The 19055-nt window shown below is 44.3% G+C and overlaps 1 protein-coding gene across 3 annotated transcripts; it reads right to left on the bottom strand.

The window, feature by feature from the left end:
* Positions 1-2164: 2164 nt before the first annotated feature.
* Positions 2165-18682, bottom strand: NEK4 (NIMA related kinase 4). Of its 3 annotated transcripts, none has more exons than XM_052678393.1 (15): positions 18502-18682; positions 14297-14563; positions 13084-13281; positions 12184-12291; positions 11430-11584; positions 10602-10743; positions 9234-9653; positions 7675-7818; positions 7202-7342; positions 6771-6837; positions 6322-6428; positions 5021-5109; positions 4195-4400; positions 3146-3279; positions 2165-2474 (listed from the first exon to the last, which is right to left on the bottom strand). In XM_052678393.1, the coding sequence occupies exons 1-15, from the start codon at positions 18592-18594 to the stop codon at positions 2382-2384; spliced, it is 2364 nt and encodes a 787-aa protein (XP_052534353.1). In that variant the 5' UTR covers positions 18595-18682; the 3' UTR covers positions 2165-2381. The 3 variants fall into 3 exon arrangements, with proteins under 3 accessions (XP_052534353.1, XP_052534354.1, XP_052534355.1); XM_052678394.1 differs by having other exon boundaries at positions 18538-18682; XM_052678395.1 differs by having other exon boundaries at positions 14297-14577; positions 18502-18590.
* Between the last annotated feature and the right edge of the window lie 373 nt (positions 18683-19055).

The raw sequence follows: 19055 nt of genomic DNA, 5'->3' as shown, positions 1-19055 counted from the left end.
GGGCTTGTAACTGATGGAGGGTATGAGATGGCACTGACAGCTTTGTTAGCAGCAGATTCACGTGGGGGGAGAAAGCAGCGTCCTGTGAGACGCCATAGGAAGGTATGAACGCTTTTGTCTCAAAGATGGCTGTAAGATGCACGCACAGCTGGAGGCATCTCTGCCTACACAGGGCTGCCAGGAACCGGGCCTCGTGTGGGAGCCCGGCAAGCGCGTTGAATGAGCCTTCACTGAGCAACCCAAGAAGAACCGCACTACAACCTCGATCGCTGAGGTTCGCTGCTTAGGCGACTAATGGCGACATACGGGGGGGTTTCTGCCGGTTCCTCTATGAAGGGAACCGCGATATAACAGGGCAGCCCGGCAGCTCTCGCGAGAGCGGCTGGCATGAAGTGGGCGTTGCCAGGGCGCGTTGCCGCCCAGCAGGATGGGCGCTCAGCAGTCAGCGGATGTGTGGACGGGTCGCTGCTCTCTGGACGCACCGAGGTGCAGCCGTGGTCACCGCACGGCGGCGAGCTGCTGCTAGAAGAGCGTGGAGACTCAGAAAGCACGAACGCCCGTGCCGCAGATGCTGCAGTTCAGGTCTCGAGCTGCGGAGGATGCCCGGCCGCGTCAGTGCTGCAGCGGGGATCCCGGCTGTGTGGGGTGCGAGCAGCTGGGCGATCTGCTCAGCGCGGTGGGAGAGCTGAAGGGAGAAGCAGAAAGGCTGAGGGACGTCCGGGACTGTGCGGATGGGATCGAATGGCGGAGTCGCACTCTGCCATCCCTACAGGGGCGGTGCTGGGAGATGCTCTGCTGTCTCACAGTCAGGCAGGAAGGGGAGACCTGAGAGGCAGAGAGAGATGCAAACAAGTCCCTGTTCGGGGCAGCAAGCTGACTGCCCCTCCGCCTGTCCCACCTTCCCAGGTGCCCTTACAGAACGGCTGTGAGGACCTGGAGCTGGAGGGACTGGGGGATGTGGATGGCGGTGAAAGTCCGGCCATGCAGCAGAGGTTGCCCAAGGTGGTCAGCCCACTCCTCGTTTTGCTACGGGGACTCCCTTCTGAGGGGAGCCGAGGGCCCGATATGCTGCTCGGATCCGTCCTGCAGGGAGCTGTGCTGCCCGCCTGGTGCCGGGGTGAGGTGTTGCCAGGAGCATCACTTGCCTGGTCAAGCCCTCTGATAATTATCTGTTACTGGTTTTCCACACTGGAAATGAAGAGGTAGGCAAAAGAAGGCCTCAGGCAATCAAAAGGGTCTTCAGGGCTCTGGGAAGACTCCTGAAGGATCGGGAGTGCAAATCGTGTTCACCTCTGTCCTCTCTGTTGGTGACTGGGATCCACAGAAAAGGAGTAGGGTGGACATGCTGAATGAATGGCTTTGCCAGTGGTGTTGTACTCAGGGCTCATGTCCAATAATTCACAAGATCACAGAATCCTTAGTTGGAAGGGACCTTTAAAGGCCATCTAGTCCAACTTCTCTGCAGTGAACAGGGACATGCACAGGTAGGTCAGGTTGCCCACAGCCTGATGGAGCCTGGCCTTAAAAATCAGGGATGGAGCAACTACCACATCTCTGGGCACGCTGGTCCAGTGCTTCAGCCCCTTCGCTGCTCCCACCCACAGCTGCACCTTCCCCATGCAGGCCTCAGACCTGTTGTAGAGAGGCACCTGGGGGGTGGAGCAGGCAAGGAAGGGTTTCATTTGCAGCTTCAAGCAGACTTTTGTCCATCCACACCCTTCCTTCCCTCCAGGAAGCATTCTTACCAGGAATACCAGGAGGTATTCTTGCCTCCAACCGTTTTTCCTTCAAACCTGATGCGATGCAGGCTGCCTGGGTTTTGTGTTTTTGCCTTTGAAATAAGCTGTCTGTGCATGGGTGAACTGTGCTTTCCCTGCTCTTTCTGTCTGTCCCCCACACCACAAGTGAGAGCTGCTCCTCCCCCATAGCTCTATACAAATACTTGGGATAAGGTTTGGTCTCTCACACCGTGGCCTCAGCATGGATTCTGGTATCACCACCACCATCACCTCCACCATCACCTCCACCTCCCTCTCCCTCTCTCTCTATATATATCACTATCTATATATACACATCACTTTAGCCCAACCTTTTGCTATGATAAATTCACACACTTTTTTTTTTTTTGGACATTCCTTTTATACAAAGCTTAGTGTTGCAGCCCTATAGAAAAAATGAAGTTTAATTAAGAGAATAAAAACTAAACAAAGTTTCTCTTCCGAGAAAGCATTTTAACATGAAAAATATTGCTACAAAGTATAATGTTTTTTTGCACGTTTGTGCAGCCAAGGAGGTCAGTGGAAAAACACGCTCTTCAAGCTGATCCAATGCATCAGACAAGATGGACAGCTCTGTCCTCTTTGCTCCGGAAAAGGCTCTGCTCAGAACTCCCCATTTTCTTCAAGGAACTTCAGGTGGCGTGCCTTCGCACTGTAGCTCACATACTTGGCTCCCATGTGCTCCCACAACTGCAGCTGTTTAGAGCACAAGGAAGAAAAAAAGAAAATACCAGCAAACTTACTGAAAAAAGCAACAGCAACTGAAACATCAGCAAAAGGAATCAGGATGTAAACCAAAGCACTCAGCTGAAAGCAGCAGGTGAAGTTTTATTACACAGGTGGAAGGGGGGAAATGGGAAAAGTCCATTTTACCGTGAAAGCAAGAGATGCTCCAAATCCCCCCTGGCAGTTTTAAATACTCGCTGGCAATGCCTGCTCATGAGGTATTTTTTTTGTAGTAAAGCTTTTAATCAGAGGAGTCAAACATTTTGCTCATTCACCTCCATTAGGAACAGGCATTAAACTGTTTCTCACTTTGAAGCAAGAGGAACATGAAGACACAAAGTTGTAGTTCAAAAGGAAGCCCTTAATGGAGAAACAGCACAGAGCCATTACTTACACCCCTCACATCTTCCTCAAACTCAGGGACAGTTCTAAAGCTCCTCTGGTTCCTCAGGAACATGTAGCTGAATGCCATTTACATTCAGAACCAATTTTTGTAATGTTGAACACACACTCAGGCTCTTGCCTGCCACTGACCACATCAACACTTTCTGGAACTCAGGTTTGCACTGTTACCTCAATATCTAAGAAGTGGTTTGTAAGAAATCAAACAATTCTAAAAATCTGACTTGTAAGGCATTCACCTCTCTCTTCACTTCATCTTCTTCTTCCATAATGCTGTACACCCTCTCAAGAAGTTTCACACCCAGTCCTCGCACCACATCAGACCTCAGGACCTCAACCATTCTCCTCATCTTTTCAGGACCTGATAACATGTCTATTAAAAAAGAAAAAAAGAAAAAAAAAAAAAAAGGATAAGATCACTGCAGTCACTTTCAATTTTCATACTACACACCTAGAAGAACACAGAACCACACATTGCCACAGAACTGCAGTTGTCAGTTTGCATGAAATAACCTTTTATCTGAAGGAGATCATCCACAGTGATCTGTGAGAGCCATTCCAATGCTCAGTCTTCAGGCTCCGTACAGCACAACATCACTGCAGGCAGCTCACACAATTAGGCCTCTAACTTCATTTCAGGCAGTTCTTCTGCAAAATACTATTTTTCATTCTAACAATTCTCTACAACAACAGAAAACCACTCAACTGTTTTAAGAATAATTTCTTGCAAATGAGCTTCTATATGAGCCTGTGGATGCCCCATCCCTGCAGGCATCCAAGGCCAGGCTGGATGTGGCTCTGGGCAGCCTGGGCTGCTGGTTGGCGACCTGCACACAGCAGGGGTTGGAATGAGATGAGCACTGTGCTCCATTGCAACTCAGGCCATTCTGTGATTCTATGATTCTATCTTCATAAAAACCTCCGCTGTCTTTAATGCTGAGTTGTGCAATTCCAGCTTTGTCCACAATTCACAACAAGTGCTTTTACAATGCTCAACTCCAACTGTGAACTGTTCATTCTGGAAACTTCTAAATACAAGTCCCAGCACAGATCAGCTTTCTTCATTAATAATTGCACATAATTGACTGACCCTACTGCCTTCACTGGCATGTATATCACAGCTAGAACAGTTCTGTACCCAGCATTATTTGGAAAGCTGGAAGAATGCTTTGGAAAGCATCTGGAAGAAGCAAGAGTGACTGACTGCTTTCTGCCGCCCACTAGGAGGTTTTCTTTGGTAATTAGCAGCTGATAACCAATCATTTAAGATAGTAACACAGCAACAGACCTGAAGGAATCTCTTCAAATTCGAAGTCCTCTGATGGCTCTGATGATTTTCCATGCAAACTCAAAGTGTCTCGGTATTTCCTATGCAGTTTAAACTCCGGGGCTGGAGTTGAGGTTACAGAGCACTCAGAGCTCTCCTTGGGGTCCACTCTCAGTGTGCAAATCATCAGCTGCATCAGCTCATTCACTTCATTCACACTGCTTTTTCTAGGAGAGGAGAAACATGATGTAATTCAGTTACCATTTGTGATGCAATTTCCCCTCTGCCTTCAGAGGACTTTCAATAAATAGGGCGAGGTCCTGCTAAGCACCCCAGGTTAAATTCACATCTTGCAGCAGCATTAGCAGTATTCCATCTAACAACAGCACCAAATGCATCCAGCTGGACAAAACCCTCAGTCCTATCAGCTGCTGCTACCTGTGCAGCTGCACCTGCAGCGACGCAACAAACAGCATCTCTTGAAGAAGTTGCTAACACTGACAAAATGTGAAACAAATTATTTCAGCCCCCTTCAGAGCTGAAAGAAAACACACGGACAGCTCTGCACTCATGCTTTCAAAGCACCCTGGGCGGTCTTTATCCTCTGATGCTGCAACACTGGTTTACTGGGGAGCTTCATTTGCTAAAATACAGCTACACAATTCCATGTCCTAAGAAGTACAGCACAAAAAGTTTATCATCAGAGAGGGACAACGATTAAATGCTATGTATCATGAGATTCTTCAATCACTGTGTAAAGGGAAACTGGGAAAGCAATGCCTGGAATTTTTCTCCCCACTCCAAGTCAGGGTTTAATACTCTCCCACACTGTACACAAAATACTTACTTCTCCTTGCAATCTCCATCAGACTTATCTGTAGAGCTTGTGGAAGAGCTCAGCTCATCATCAGACAGGCAGTGGGTTTCTCTGCTTTTCTACAGGAAGAGGAAACAACAGAGGAAAACCCTGATTTTCAGAATTAATTTATCACTATGGCACTAACTAGTTGCTCTACACAAAAAGGAGCCCCATTCAACTGGAACAGTTGTTGCATACTGATATATTCAAAGAGTTTCAACTTCATTTTTAAACAAGCTAATACACATCAGAATGTGCTTCCTGCTTGTCTGACGAGCACCACACCATGGCTCAGTTTCAACAACCACCAATGCTTTACCAAGTGCCTCATTTTAAAGCAATTACATCGTGCACGATTTCCAGCTAGCTACACTATGCATGATTATCCTTAGCTCGTCTGCTGATCTTTAACACACACATCTTCAAATCGTATTGATTTCCTTTATTAGTTAAGGTTTCAGCACCCCTTGAAATACACAAGGACTCTGTGCCACGTGTCCCCAGGATCTTGTGCTCAGTGCACAGCACACAGCACCACTACCAGCAGTGCACACAGCATTACCAAACATTACTAAATCCACTAAATAACAGTTACAAGCATACACAAGCAGGCAAACCATGCAAAATACATTCCTTGCAAGCGCAGGACTGAGGAAAACAAAGCCTATGCTTTGGCTTTTCAAGTTTCTTCCTTTGTTTTCCTGATGTTAATAACGTCCCATGGATTTGCAGAAGATTTTCCCAATGTATGTTCATGACCTTAGCCTATTTTTTTTTTTTTTAATTAGGCAACTAAAAGAATACCACCAGAAACTATTTAGTTTTCTTCTGGAAGCTATTTCTTATTGTGAGCACATAAACATACTCAAATACAGTATAGAAACACTACTAACAAAGCACAGTGAGTACAAGGCTAGAGGTAAGGTGTGAAGGCTGAACTCCAGCAGGCGATTCACCCACCACCAAAACAGAGCTCATGATAGATATGTTCTTATCCACAAACCAAAAAACCCAACTAGCAGTGAAATCACACGTCAGTGCTGCTGGGGGACCTCTTAGGCTTTACCTCTGACAGGTGCAGAAAATGTGTAGAAGTGTTAAGCTGATCTAGCCGAACAAACAGGCAGATCACAGAGCTGTACTTTCCCTCAGGACTTACAACACATGCAGATAACTGAGCATTCTCACTGAGTTTCTTCCACACAGAGGTTTGTTTTCTTTAAATACAGCTAGGTTCCCAAACGGTGCCTCCACTGAAATACATCAAAAGCGTGACGACCTCAGTTTACCTGAGAAGCACTGGGATCTGATGAAGACTGAGCAACTTTAACACGATTTTCCATATGAGATTTTCCTTCAACTACTGCACTACTTCCTGTTCGTCTTGCTGGGATCACTGGAAGGATGACATTTTGGCAATATTTACAACTCAGCTGTATGTATTTTGAATTAATTTCATGCTCATGCAAGAAAAGGTTTGGATAGGCAGGCATTCTGCTAACAAAAAGCACTGCAGTTTCCATTGAAAAGTGTACATCCTGAGCCTCACACACATTTCAAATACAAGCCGTCACCCCTGAATGCGACTGAACATAATTAAGAATTAGAAGAATACAGAAACGTTTGTCAGAACTGCAGCTTTAGTGCATCTTTCTCAGGATGTCACTGAAGAACAGACAGCGAGTTCGAATTCATTCTGGCAGCAGCCCATTTCTAGAGCTCACGTGCAAACAATTACCAGAGGGAAACGTCTCCTCCCGAGACTGCTTCAGCCGCCTCCGCTCTCTGGCTGACAAAGGCCGCCCCTTTAAGATAAATCAGTACGGTATTCATTAGCAATTGTCACAACGACCTTCGCTATCTACAAAACAAAACACGTTCTTTCATACGACAAAGAGAAAGCTGCTTTCTAATTCTAAACGCTGTATTATTTATTACAAAACGGTTTTGGGAACCACGACTAACACACACTTTAAAAAAGAAGCCTGAGACTGGCTCAGCACAGAAGCATCTCTTCCAACACCAGCCAGATGGCTGACTGAACTTCCACACAGGAAGCTACTCTGCATTTCTGCACTGTCTGTACACGTGCTCCAGGAACAGCCTGCTCAGAAGAGAGACAAAAACAGAGTGACACCGTGTTTGGAACCAACAGCATTTGGAACCAACCTTTGCAATGGCATCTTGACTGGTTTTGGCGCTGCTGGCAGGTGCAGAGATGTTGGCAACACGCTCCTCTGCACAGCTTTGTGCTGCCTTCACACTCACATCAGTAGCAAAAGGTAAAGGCCGAGGAGAAACTGCTCCGAACTTGAGAGAGAAATGAGTAAGAAACTACGTATTTACATTAAGTTCTCTGCAATCTGAAGGCACTCTTGCATGGTAAAGCTGGATGAGAGGTTTGCATTCTACGTGTCATCTCCCACTCTGCACTCCTGCTTGCGTCCACTTCCCCTCTCTCCATCCCTAAACCTCATCCCCCTCTTTCCAGACTACTTTTCACCCAGTGATTTTGCTGATCCCAGCCTCAAATACCCAAACTGAAGAGAACAGCATAAGGTATGATTCTGAACAACAAAGGAGGTGTCTTTCCCCAAAAAGCCACTCAGCCCATTATGGAAGCAGTGAAAGGAGCCCTGTACCTTCTCTGAACAGACTTCAGCCAGCTCTCTTTTCTTCTGCCATTGCTGCCGTGAGACAGAGGGCTCATGAGTAGAACCATGAGGCTGTAATTGAGAGAGAACTTTTTCCTGAGCATCTCCTGAAGCTCCACGATAGACAACATCCTAATAAAGAAAAGTACTTTTTCAGTTTGTAGGCACTTAAAAAATAAGAAAATCAGCACAGGCTACTCGACTGTTTGGCCTACATCCAACTTAGCACATGACATTGCAAACACAATAAGCTGGTGACAGCCCGAAAACAGTATCTGCTGCACCACCACATCTCAAGAATGAAGCACTCCAAAGACACTTGAATTGCAACAGGAACAAATGGTTCCAGCAGATTTTCAGTAGAATCCAAACTCTGCAATAGATGATTTCTCATTTTAAAAGTGCATGAAAATCTTCTTGTAGAAAAAAAGAATTACAAGGCAATCAGCACCTAAAGTAAAATGGCTTCAAGCGATTGTGCAGAAGTGACAGCTGTGCAGCCAGGGAACAGACGTAAGACTAAAATCCAAGCAGCAATGTGAGGGGAAGAGCCATGTTTATATCTGACACTTAGAGATTCAACAGGATGAAATAAGAATAGTATTTTTGCAGTTGCCATAACAAACCTGTTTAACACTGGGAAATGCACATGGGGAAAAGAATTAGGCAGCATTTGTGTCAGTTACCATCTAAATGGCAGCACTACAGAAGCCCAGGGAGAAGCTGACATTTCCTTAGACTACTGATTTTCCAGATCACCAACACAAGCAGTGAAAGAATAAATGAAATTAAGGACAGCAAGAGACAATCTGCCTTCAGAAGAAAGGAAAGCAAGACAGCTAAATGCTTCAGACTTCCACATCACTATTCAATTCTCCCTTCTTTTACACCTCTTTCCACCACTTCATCACCTGCCTGCCTTAAATCACTCCTGCTCCTCACCCTCACTTTTTTCTTTTGAAACTTCAACATTCCATTGAGTGTCAGACTATAAAGAAGCAAAAAGGAGACAGGGAGAGTGCACGTGGTGTATAAATCAGGCATCAATCCCAAGCACTGTTTAATCTATCCTCCACTCTCTGACAAATCCAGTACCCTGGCCCCAAGCCTACCATTTATCTATTCAGATCATTTAGTTGAGTGCACTAAATAGTCAAGAATGGAAGAGAAAAGCCTCTCTGAGACCCACTCGACTGGCTGTCTCCTCCATTTGCCGTTTGTCATCTACCCACACCAGGACCAACCCAAGAAATCAGCCAGGCCTATTCACAACAAAGAAGTCCTAAAACCATTCTTGCCATCTCTCTTCTTGGCTCGGAGATTCGAGTTCCCTTCAGAAGCAGAATTACCATCATCTGAAACTCCCCCACCACACAGCATCTGCAAATCTGAAGCCAAGGCTCCCAGCTATTTAGAGCACACCAATAATGCCATCAGCAGAATCCTGCTTGGGTAGCAAACCCAATACGAGCAGCAGCTCTCTGAGCTTTAAGAGGTGTCTATTAGTTACACCCATTTCAAAGTCCACATCAGCATAAATGCATTACCACGTCAGTTTGCTTTTGGTCTTTCAATGCAGGCTGCAGGAGTTTCAAAGTGTCATCATCATCTTCCACAGCATCAACAGAAGAGTGCTTAGAATCAACACTTCTCCCTTTAGAAGCTTGCTTTGTCTTTTTCTGTAGTCCATCAGTTTTCATTGGAGGATTACTGGATATTATTTCAGAATTCCCTGAAGCATTCACACTCTTTGCTTTATGACCCTCTGGCATATGCTCACTCTTCTCACTTCCACAGTTTCTCTTTTCATATGGTAAGATATCAATGTTCACTCCACTAATCGTAGCCAAGGAGCCTCCCAGGTTGTCCAAATCATTACTGCGTGGTTTTGTACTCAGCTCAACAGCTGGTTTCTCTGATGGACAAAACTTGCTGGCTTTGTATTTGACGGCACAATCTTCCTCATTCTAGAATAAAAACAAAACAAGAGAGTTGCTTCTTGGTATTACACACTTATGAAAGAACATCCCAAGCACCTGAGGAACACTGTTAACATACCAGAGCTCATAAAGTGTAACTAAATTATGCTAGCAGATTGAGAGCTTCAAAAGTGCCACAATCCACATTTTAAGAGATGCAGGCTGTATGTGCAGATTACATTTCAGGCAGGGTGCATACATATACTGCTCACCCACTTTCACTGGTGCCACAAAAGAAAAGCTGTAAACCCTTGGCTCTTCCATGAGGGAGAAGCCAATGAGTGCCAGCAACTCTCCAAGAGCTGCTCCACCACATACATTTAGCATTTCAGCTCTAAAGCCTAAACCCACGACAGCAGACTAATTTCAGAGTACAAACAAACAAAAAAACCAACTGACCACATAACCACATACAACATTAATCTCTTTATGACTCATTTTAACCACTGGAAACAATGAGAACAACAAACAGTTCCGTGGTAGAGCAATAATTAATTTTGCCAATCAGAATCATGTCACTGAAAACGATTACCACTTGTCATCAAATATTTGAAAAATATTTTACCTCAAATACTCCATGAGCAGAGTGGAAATACTGGTATATAACTGTGCTTCACACTAAAGGTAAGTCTGCAAATTCAATTGCACGTTTACATAGAAGTAGTTCATACAGTGGCCCACAGGTAGAAAATCAGATGTTATGCAGTTACCATCTTAAAGTTAAGGCACTACAATTAGTTTTACTGACCCACAGCTTTTTAATTACTTCTGTTATTAACCTGAACACCATTCCTTCATCAACGTAAGTTGTACACACCACTAGGAATCTACATTCTCACCAGTGCTCATGGCATGTCATGAAAAATATAATATTTTTCCTAGGAGAAAAGCAAGCTGATTTTCAGTGTGCAGGAGAGGAAGAAAGATGCATCTTACAACTCTGCATTTGCTGCCTCGCTCAGAGGAACTGCTTGGGGGTGCAATGTCCTTGTTATGACATTCATTCTTCACTGGGACCACAGAAGAAGCATCTTTAAGTTTAGAATCTGCCATTTTCTTAGGACTTTTGGCTGCTTTCCTGTTAGAAAAAAAAAGAAAGTTGCTCACTCATTGGCCACAAGACCTTAAGATACTTCTTTAGATTCCATGAATTAAAAAACAATCCAGTACACAGGTAACAGAGAACACACAACAGGGGGCTTTTTCAACAGGCTGTATTTAACATTCTCATTTTTCTCTCTATAAAAAGAGCTTAGAAACACCATTTAGACTCTGACAGCAAAGTACATTTGTTCAGCACAGCACCAAAACCACTCTTATCTGGGAGCAGGAAAGTAACTGACCAAACTTACCAAAGAAAAACAATGGTATCAGTGAACACCAAAAGGAAATTGCAAATACAATTCCCAGCTGGTAAATGGCCTCAATGAACCATACAGCATAACCTGCAGCACCCAGTGTTTCCTTGAAAATACTGGAGTTTCTCGTTTCTTTCCTCTGAATAAGCTGATCAGTTCTAACTGCTGCATAATTTAATTTGCCTTTGCAAAAAAACAAAAACAAACAAGCAAACTCAACTGGTTTTCATTCTAGCTCTCCTATTTCTCAAGGACTCTAAGCCAACTAATATGTTTGCAGGCTTTACAATGGCACACAGAGAACTAATGTTATCCTGCTACAAAACCAAAATAGGAAAAGCTATAAAGCAAAGATGAAAGCAGCAAGAAAGTCTTGCATACAGTCACTCAAGTGAAAACATCTTACATCTTTGTGGCTTCCAAAAACAACGAAATTTGGTGCTTGATATACGGCTGTCTCAGGATGCTTCTCACAGTAGGCCTCTGCTCAGGCTTTTTACTGAGCATAGTTTGTATTATTTCTACCAGCTGTGGGCTGTAATCCTTTGGCATGGGTGGCAGCTGTAACAGGAGTGGAAGTCTGATATTATTTAACATTGTCAAAGCATGCTGCAAAATCACTGATACATAACAGCCAAATTCAAGCTAAGTACTCTGTATAAAAAACAGCCCAACTATTCACACGATACATTTCCCCATAGCTGTGCTTTGCCTGTCAATTTTTGTTATTGCTTTTAATTAACACTGAAGTTGAAATTCTGTGAATAGGTGCAAGAGATTTATATATAATTAATCTGTTTTAACCTCGTCATACAGCCATGGAAATAAGACACTGAAGTTAGAACAGGAAAAAGACTGATAGTGATGGAATTCTTGCACAACATGTCAGCCAGAAGCAAATGAAAAACGCTACTCAAAACCTTGAGGATTAATCTATACAGCACAGTACAGAAAGGAAATAAGAAACCCCAAGCAATATCTAAAAACAAACTTCCTGGGTGTGCTGCTCTATCAGAGATTACCAGGAAACACCAACCTTACAAACGGCCATGACGACGCATGTAACATCCAAATACCTGCAAATCCCTGCACAGCTTCTGATTGCAACGGTTACCTCAAGTTATCAAAAAAACCCCAAGAACTGATAAAAATATTTTTACCTTTCCTTCAATAATTCGATAAACCAAAGAGTTCATGTCTTTAGCATTAAATGCATGTTTCAGTGTGGCCATCTCATAAACGCAGCAGCCTAAAGCCCAAACATCAGACTGAAAAAGGGAAAGAAAAAGTTTGAAGAGCTTTGCATTAAAGGTAGAAATTTTATCTCCAGGCTTAGCCACATGCTTTCCAAGAGGCTTTTCATCACAATAAATGATTTAAGATCAAAATGCGCTGCAAACTTTCGGCCTCAGTCTCACTCTTTGTGATGATTTCTACGACGATTATTTCCTTATTTCCTCCCAACTTTAACCAAGTGGATTCTGAAAATAACTGTAAAAGTTGCAGTTTGTAGGGTGGTTGTTTTTCTTTTTAATTACAACATTGGCTCTAACCAGAGAAAGAAAATCTTGTTTTTCCTAAGAACAGTTTCCCTTAGTTGTTGCTCACAGACACCCAAACTGATGCTCCCCATGGTTTTCAACGTGTGGAACATCAGAGCACAACCATCTTACTTCAGTTCAAATTCAGAGATGCTGCACGTTCCTCTATTTTTTTTTTAAATGTTACAGTTTAGTATAAAGCATCCTGTCTCATACATAATACTTTTAGAAAACACATCTACATAACCCAGACTAAAATCTTTATTTTGGCATGCTACTATTGGTACAGGCAGCCTGATAAACATCTGATTTATGATAACTTATCACGTGCTGTTAATTCTCACTCACTGCAGCAAACAGCTCCATAAAGGTGCTGCCCAATATCTCATTTTTCCTTTTACCTTTTGTGACATTAAAAAGCAATGAATTAAAAGTAGTGCATATGATTGTAATGTTCTCAGGCAAACAAAACAAGTTGCTTAGCAAAGCAGAAACGACATTTGCATCAACTTACTGTACCTTGTAGTTGTAGGGCTTGTTAGAGAAGAGCTCAGGGCTCATGTAGTACGGTGTGCCTATGAGAGTGCTGGCCATGTCACACTGGTTTTCCAACACTCTGGCTATTCCCAGGTCACCCACTTTGATTATATTTGTTCTTGTCAGAAAAACATTTTGAGTTTTAAGATCTCTGTGAAGAATGTGTTTTTCGTGTAAATACTGGGAGGGGAAGAGAAAAAAAACCATATAGACTGAGTTAAGTAACACAACTGGTTCTCCATGAGAAGCAAAATCAGGCAACACAAAGGAGGGAAACGCAAACACAGCAAAGACAGAGATATCACTGTCTAATAAAAATGATTTATCGCTGCTGAAGGCAGCATTGGTACATTAACATCATAATACAGGCACAGAGCCAAAACTTGGTGCTGCTTTATTGACATCTCCCACAGGGTTTAACAAGCCAGCAGAAAAGAAGAAATAAAAAAGCAGGACTGTGCTCAGACTAACTCACTTCTGATGGCTCCATTTCCTGGCAGCCAGATCTTAGTCTTTAGTTAAAACTTTTGGTGGAAAATGTCATATGAGCTTTGTCTAAAGAATGGGAAAAAGAGGAGGCTTCCAATTAGCAAGAGTAGACATGGCTGTGCATACACATGTACTCCTGTATATCTGGCCACAGGAACCAACTTTTAAGGAGCAGGACAGAAAATTCTTCTTTCTCAGTGTGAATATTTCCGTCTTGTCTTTATGACCACAGTAACAGTTTTGAAGTTTGATAATCTCCGATGCCAGCGGAGTCAGATTATATTTAAGAAAATGATGAATTAGCAGTTTAAACTTACCATTTAAAAAACAGCAAACCACAGAAAACAAAATGCTTCTGAAAGAAGCCTTTTCTTTTAAAGAAAACAGAACAACAGCTACACTCTTTAAGTCTGATCCAAAAACCACAGAAGCGTTTCAGACTACAAACACCTTGGAAGTTACCTCTGTCTGCTGTGACAGAGATGTAGATATACCAAGCGATAGCAAAATCCTGTGTAAAACAGTAAGTTAGTTTGACTGCAGTGACCTGCAAACAGGTCATTAATGGAACTGGCAACCATTGTACTCAGCTGTCAACCCAGCCAAAGTGGATTTCAAAATCTGTAGCCTGACTCTGGAATTCTAAAGGCAGAAAGATACAAACTGGATTTCTATTTTAAAATGACCAAGTTACATTTTCTTTTACCTGCAATGCCATGGCAATCTGGACAAACCATTCTACCACCTGATTTTCTGGCAGAAGTTTGCCCTTTTGCTCCTTGAGTCTGTGATAGAGGTCTCCTCCTTCGCAGAAGCCCATAACGATATACAGCAGCCCATCCTCCCCCTGCCAGGATTCCCGGTATGCCACTATGTTGGGGTGCTTCAGCTGGGAGAGCAGCTGTGCCTCTTGCTCCGCTGCCTTCCTCTCTCGGCTGGAAGCATGCTTAAGGTTTAACTTCTTGATGACGTACTGGAAAAGAAATTCTAAATCGTCAGAGAAGAAAGTTACCACATAGAAGCTCTAGAAATGACTCAAATCTAAAGGAAACACAGTAATGGAAATCTCCATACATTATTCTATATGGAAACGACAATTTCTCAGCAGTTATATACCACATAGACAATTATGGAGGCAAGGGGAGGCAACAGCTGTAGCTGTTCTTAGTCTACCTGAATGACACTGCACAGGAATTCTGGGACACTTTGTTTTGTCTATGTTCACATTTATTATCTTTTTCTTTTCATTTAGAAACACATTTATCATTAACCTCTTAAGCCAGAAATGTCTTACAGTGCATCACAGTTACTTCTAAAAGTGTCATTTTGAAGTAATATTTCCACAGTAAGTACATAATATAACACTAAGGAAAGCAGTTGTATCGGAAAAACAACAATGAATATCTAGAATAAAATTCACCTGAATATAGATCATGCTTTCAAAATGAAGTTTAAAAGAATTTGATTAAAAAAAATCCCTATTTCAAAGCTTGGATTCCACATTTTCATATCCACAGGAAGTATCTAAAAGAGCTGAACTTCTGAACGCACAAAATAACGCAGCTAAGCTTTTTAGGTCTGTTTATCCTTTTCTTAAAAGCAAAACAAGCAGCCCTAACAGAAAAGCACCAAATAAAAAACAAGCACCCAGCAGCAGAGACAGAACGGACTTAGGACTGTTCTGTACAAAAAGCCTAAAAAGCAGTTAACCATGGAAGAAAACAGGCTTCCACTGGGAAAGCAATGGTGCAAGCAGAGCAGCAGTTGGAGGGCTGCCCAAAGTATTTTCCCCACAAGCTGAAAGCAGATGTCATTTACAGCTCCTTCAGAAACATCTTCAACTTTGCCCTAAAACGTATCTGCTGCAGGTATGAGGTTCTGCACATGCAGGTTGAAGCCTGTGCAAGAAGAAATGAATCAGAGTGAAGCACAGCCTCTTGGTCATACTGAAAGCCAAAAGCTCTCTGGCCCATATTCTGTTTTACTGTTAGTATAAATGTATTTTTGTTTTAACACTTGAAAGCTGTTATTCTCCCTCATGTATACCACAACAAACATTTCCTAAAGAATTTCAGATTTAAGGAAAAATATCACTGAAGCCAAGTGAGAGAAGAAAACATGGAACACATATGGAGCATGCGCTCAACAAACAGAGCGGCAATATTTAGGGCCAGTCCCTCACTGATGTAAATTTTGAGGCAATCCCTTCTAAGGAAGCAGCCTTCCATGGAAGAGCCATGTCATGGCACACATCTGACTCCACTCTCACCTGGGAGTTTTTCATTCAAAACCATTACAACAATCCTTACTCAATTCCACTGTCCTTGGCAATTGTTTGGTTATCTAATTCCCAGGCTGGCCCTATTAATTTAATTCAGCACGTTTAATTAGCGTTGAGGAAGACTGCCCCTAATATACCACAGGAATCCATGATGCAGAAAGCAAGAGTACCTCATGACTCTGAGCATGGTTTGTCTTCAAAACTCTGCTGGATATTAGAAAAGCTCCTCAGTTTTAATAACCAGTGGCACAGGGCTCCCATGAGAAACACAACAGAACTGTGTGCAGCATCATCTGCATTTGAAATAAAATACAAATACTCTAGCTATAGTAGTAGAACTAGTGTTCTATATGCCTAATCAACTACAATCACAGAACGCTTCTAGTTGGAAGGGATCATTACAGGCCATCTGATCCAACTGCCCTGCAATGAACAGGAACATCTATAGCTTGACCTGTCCATCCTGGTCTTGACTGCCTCCAGGGATGGGGCACCACCACCTCTATGGGCAATTTGTGCCTGTGCCTCACTACCCCTACTGCAAAAAGGTTTTCGTTATATTCAATCTAAAGCTCTCCTCTTTCACTTTGAAACCATTTCTCCCTGTTCTGTCACAACAGACCCTGCTAAAGAGTCTGTCCTTTCTTAGAGCCCCTTCAGATACTGACAAGCCATTCTCAGCTCTCTCCGCAGCTCTTCTCCATGCTGCACAGTCCCAGCTCTCAGCCCATCCTTGTAGGGAGGTGTTCCATCCCTTGGATCATCTTTGTGGCCCTCCTCTGGACACGCTACAACAGATTCATAACTTCTCCCGCGCTGAGGACTCCCACATCCTCACCTTCCAACCCATTCCCTCAAGGGCTGTGTGATGAGTAGTTGCCAGTGACTGATGCAAAAAAGCTGCTGAGTACCTCACCTTTACCCTCGTCCAGCCTGCCTGTATTACTCACTAGTGGACGCATGCTTTCTTGGACTAACCTTTTCTAGTTGAGGTACACACCTTTCTTGCTCTCCTTACCAAAACCAGTTCCAGTTGAACTTTGTCTTCTTCACTACATCCCTGCACAGCCTAGCAGCATCCCTATACTCCCATGGTACTGGTCCATGTTTCTACTGCCTGTGCATTTTCTTCTTGCTCTCTAGTCTATCCAGCAGATCCTGGTTCTGACACCTGCCGGTCTCTTGCCTTCCTTTCTTGATGGCCTACACCTGGGGATGGAGAGCTTGTGTCACTACAGCCCAGGCAGCCTCCAATCCTGACGCCTCCAATCAAATTCACTCACATGGGTGGGCAACAGGTTCTGTTTTGCATCCCCCCTGGTGGGGCCATCTATTATTTGACTCAGGAAGTTGTCCTCAGTGCATTCCAGGAGCCTCCTGGATTGCCTACAGCTGACCACGCTACTTTTCCAGCAGATATCATGGTGGCTTAAGTTTTCCAGCAGGTTGAGAGCCTGCGAACACAATGTCTCTTGTAGCTGGAGGAAGAAGGCTTCATCAATAACCTCTGTACCATCAGGCCCCAACCACTAGGCTCCCTTTTCTGCCTCATTCTCTAACTCACCCATAGGCTTTCAGCTTGCTCATGGCCATTCTTCATGGACAGATCTTCACACTCTGTACATCTATTGATGCACAGGACAATGCCTCCTTCCCTCTTTCCTCACCTGTAGCTTCTAAACAGCTCTAGCTGTCAACAGCCACACTCCAGTCGTGGGAATCATCCCACCAGGTTTCAGTGACTACACCATAGCTTTCTAGTAGCATGGTGGCGTCCAGCTCCTACAGTTTGTTTCCCAAATTGGCTGTTTTGGTACAGAGGGACTTCAGCTGGGCAGCCAGCCTTGTTGTCTTCTTCGAGGATAACTCATATTTCCTTTGAAGCATTTCCAGACTTGCCCTCTTCTATTGCCTCAGTGGTATTTGGGCATGGAAACCAATAGCTTTTAGTTTTATTTCAGTGTTAGTCAGTATGACCAGAATGCAAAATAGAGGCACATAGCCTAACTTGAAACTCAACATTGCTTAAACTTGGTTTAGTGAACATGCTACTGTGGTAAGATTCCCATTAAGCCCATTGTAATCCTCTTCTGCTTTCTGTTGTGCAAATTAGACTTTTTTCATTTTAAACACTTGAGCCACGTGACACCCATTAAAAAAACAAAAAACAAACAAAACAAAACAAAACAAAACAAAACAAAAAAACCCCAAACATTACTCTGGCAGCAAATATACTTCAAATACAGTTTCTTTTGCAGGACACATATCAAGCTCCAAAAGCCACAACCAAAAATCTTGCTCATCCTGCTAGTGAAAAAATGCTTATAACAGTTGGCAAGAGATAAGACGCAGGCCAATACATCAAATATTTAAGTTAAAACAGAAACGATAAGGAAGCCAGATCCTGGCCAATGCTAACGATCTGCACAGAAAGCGGTGACATGCAGGGACCTGCGTAGAGCAGAAAGTCCCCTCCCGGTGCTGTTTACTTTTAGGACGGCGAGGTTAGCAGAACACAGGACTGCGCACCGCGGTTAACGGGCTCGCATGGTGCTCGTGCTGCCATCGCTTTGCCTCCGGGCCCCCGCAGCCAGGCCCCGGCCGACCCGCTCCCCTCAGCCCCTCGCTACCTGCTTGCTGTCCTGCCGGTGCCGCACCAGGCTCACCTCCCCGTAGCTGCCCTTGCCCACGGCTCGCAGGAAGCAGTAGGCGGCTAGGGGCATTCTCTCGCCGCCGGCCCCACGGCGGGCTCCCTCAACGCCCGGCGGCGCCTGCCGCCACCCGGGGCCGCCCGCCCGGCAGCGCGGTGGCCGCTGCCATAGAGATGCCGTCGGCTCCCCGCCGCCACAGAGAGTGAGACGCGCAGAGCGGCCCGCCGTGCGTCTCTATGGTGCGAGCTCTGCGCCGCCATCTTGGAAGCGGGCGAAGCGGCCATGTTAGGAGCGGGCAGGGCGCCTGAGGGAAGTGCGAGGCCGAGTGCCGCCGCCATCACGAGAAGCAAAGCCGTCCCCTCAAAAACAGCGGCCGACGGTCCCCGCGGTGCTGCCTGTGTGGTGTGTAGACGACCAGGCTGCTCGCAGCTGCTGAGCGAAGCCATCGTGTCACCTTCAGACAGCAAAGATCTGCTTAATAAAGCTCTAGCCTGGTTTACAAGGCGCTCCTTGTCCTCTCGAGCCGTGTTCCT

Source organism: Tympanuchus pallidicinctus, unplaced genomic scaffold, assembly GCF_026119805.1.
Source record: "Tympanuchus pallidicinctus isolate F22 unplaced genomic scaffold, pur_lepc_1.0 scaffold17, whole genome shotgun sequence".
In the NCBI taxonomy this organism is placed as follows: domain Eukaryota; kingdom Metazoa; phylum Chordata; class Aves; order Galliformes; family Phasianidae; genus Tympanuchus; species Tympanuchus pallidicinctus.
The sequence above is the reverse complement of the archived record's forward strand: the minus strand, read 5'-3'. Positions and strand labels throughout refer to the sequence as shown.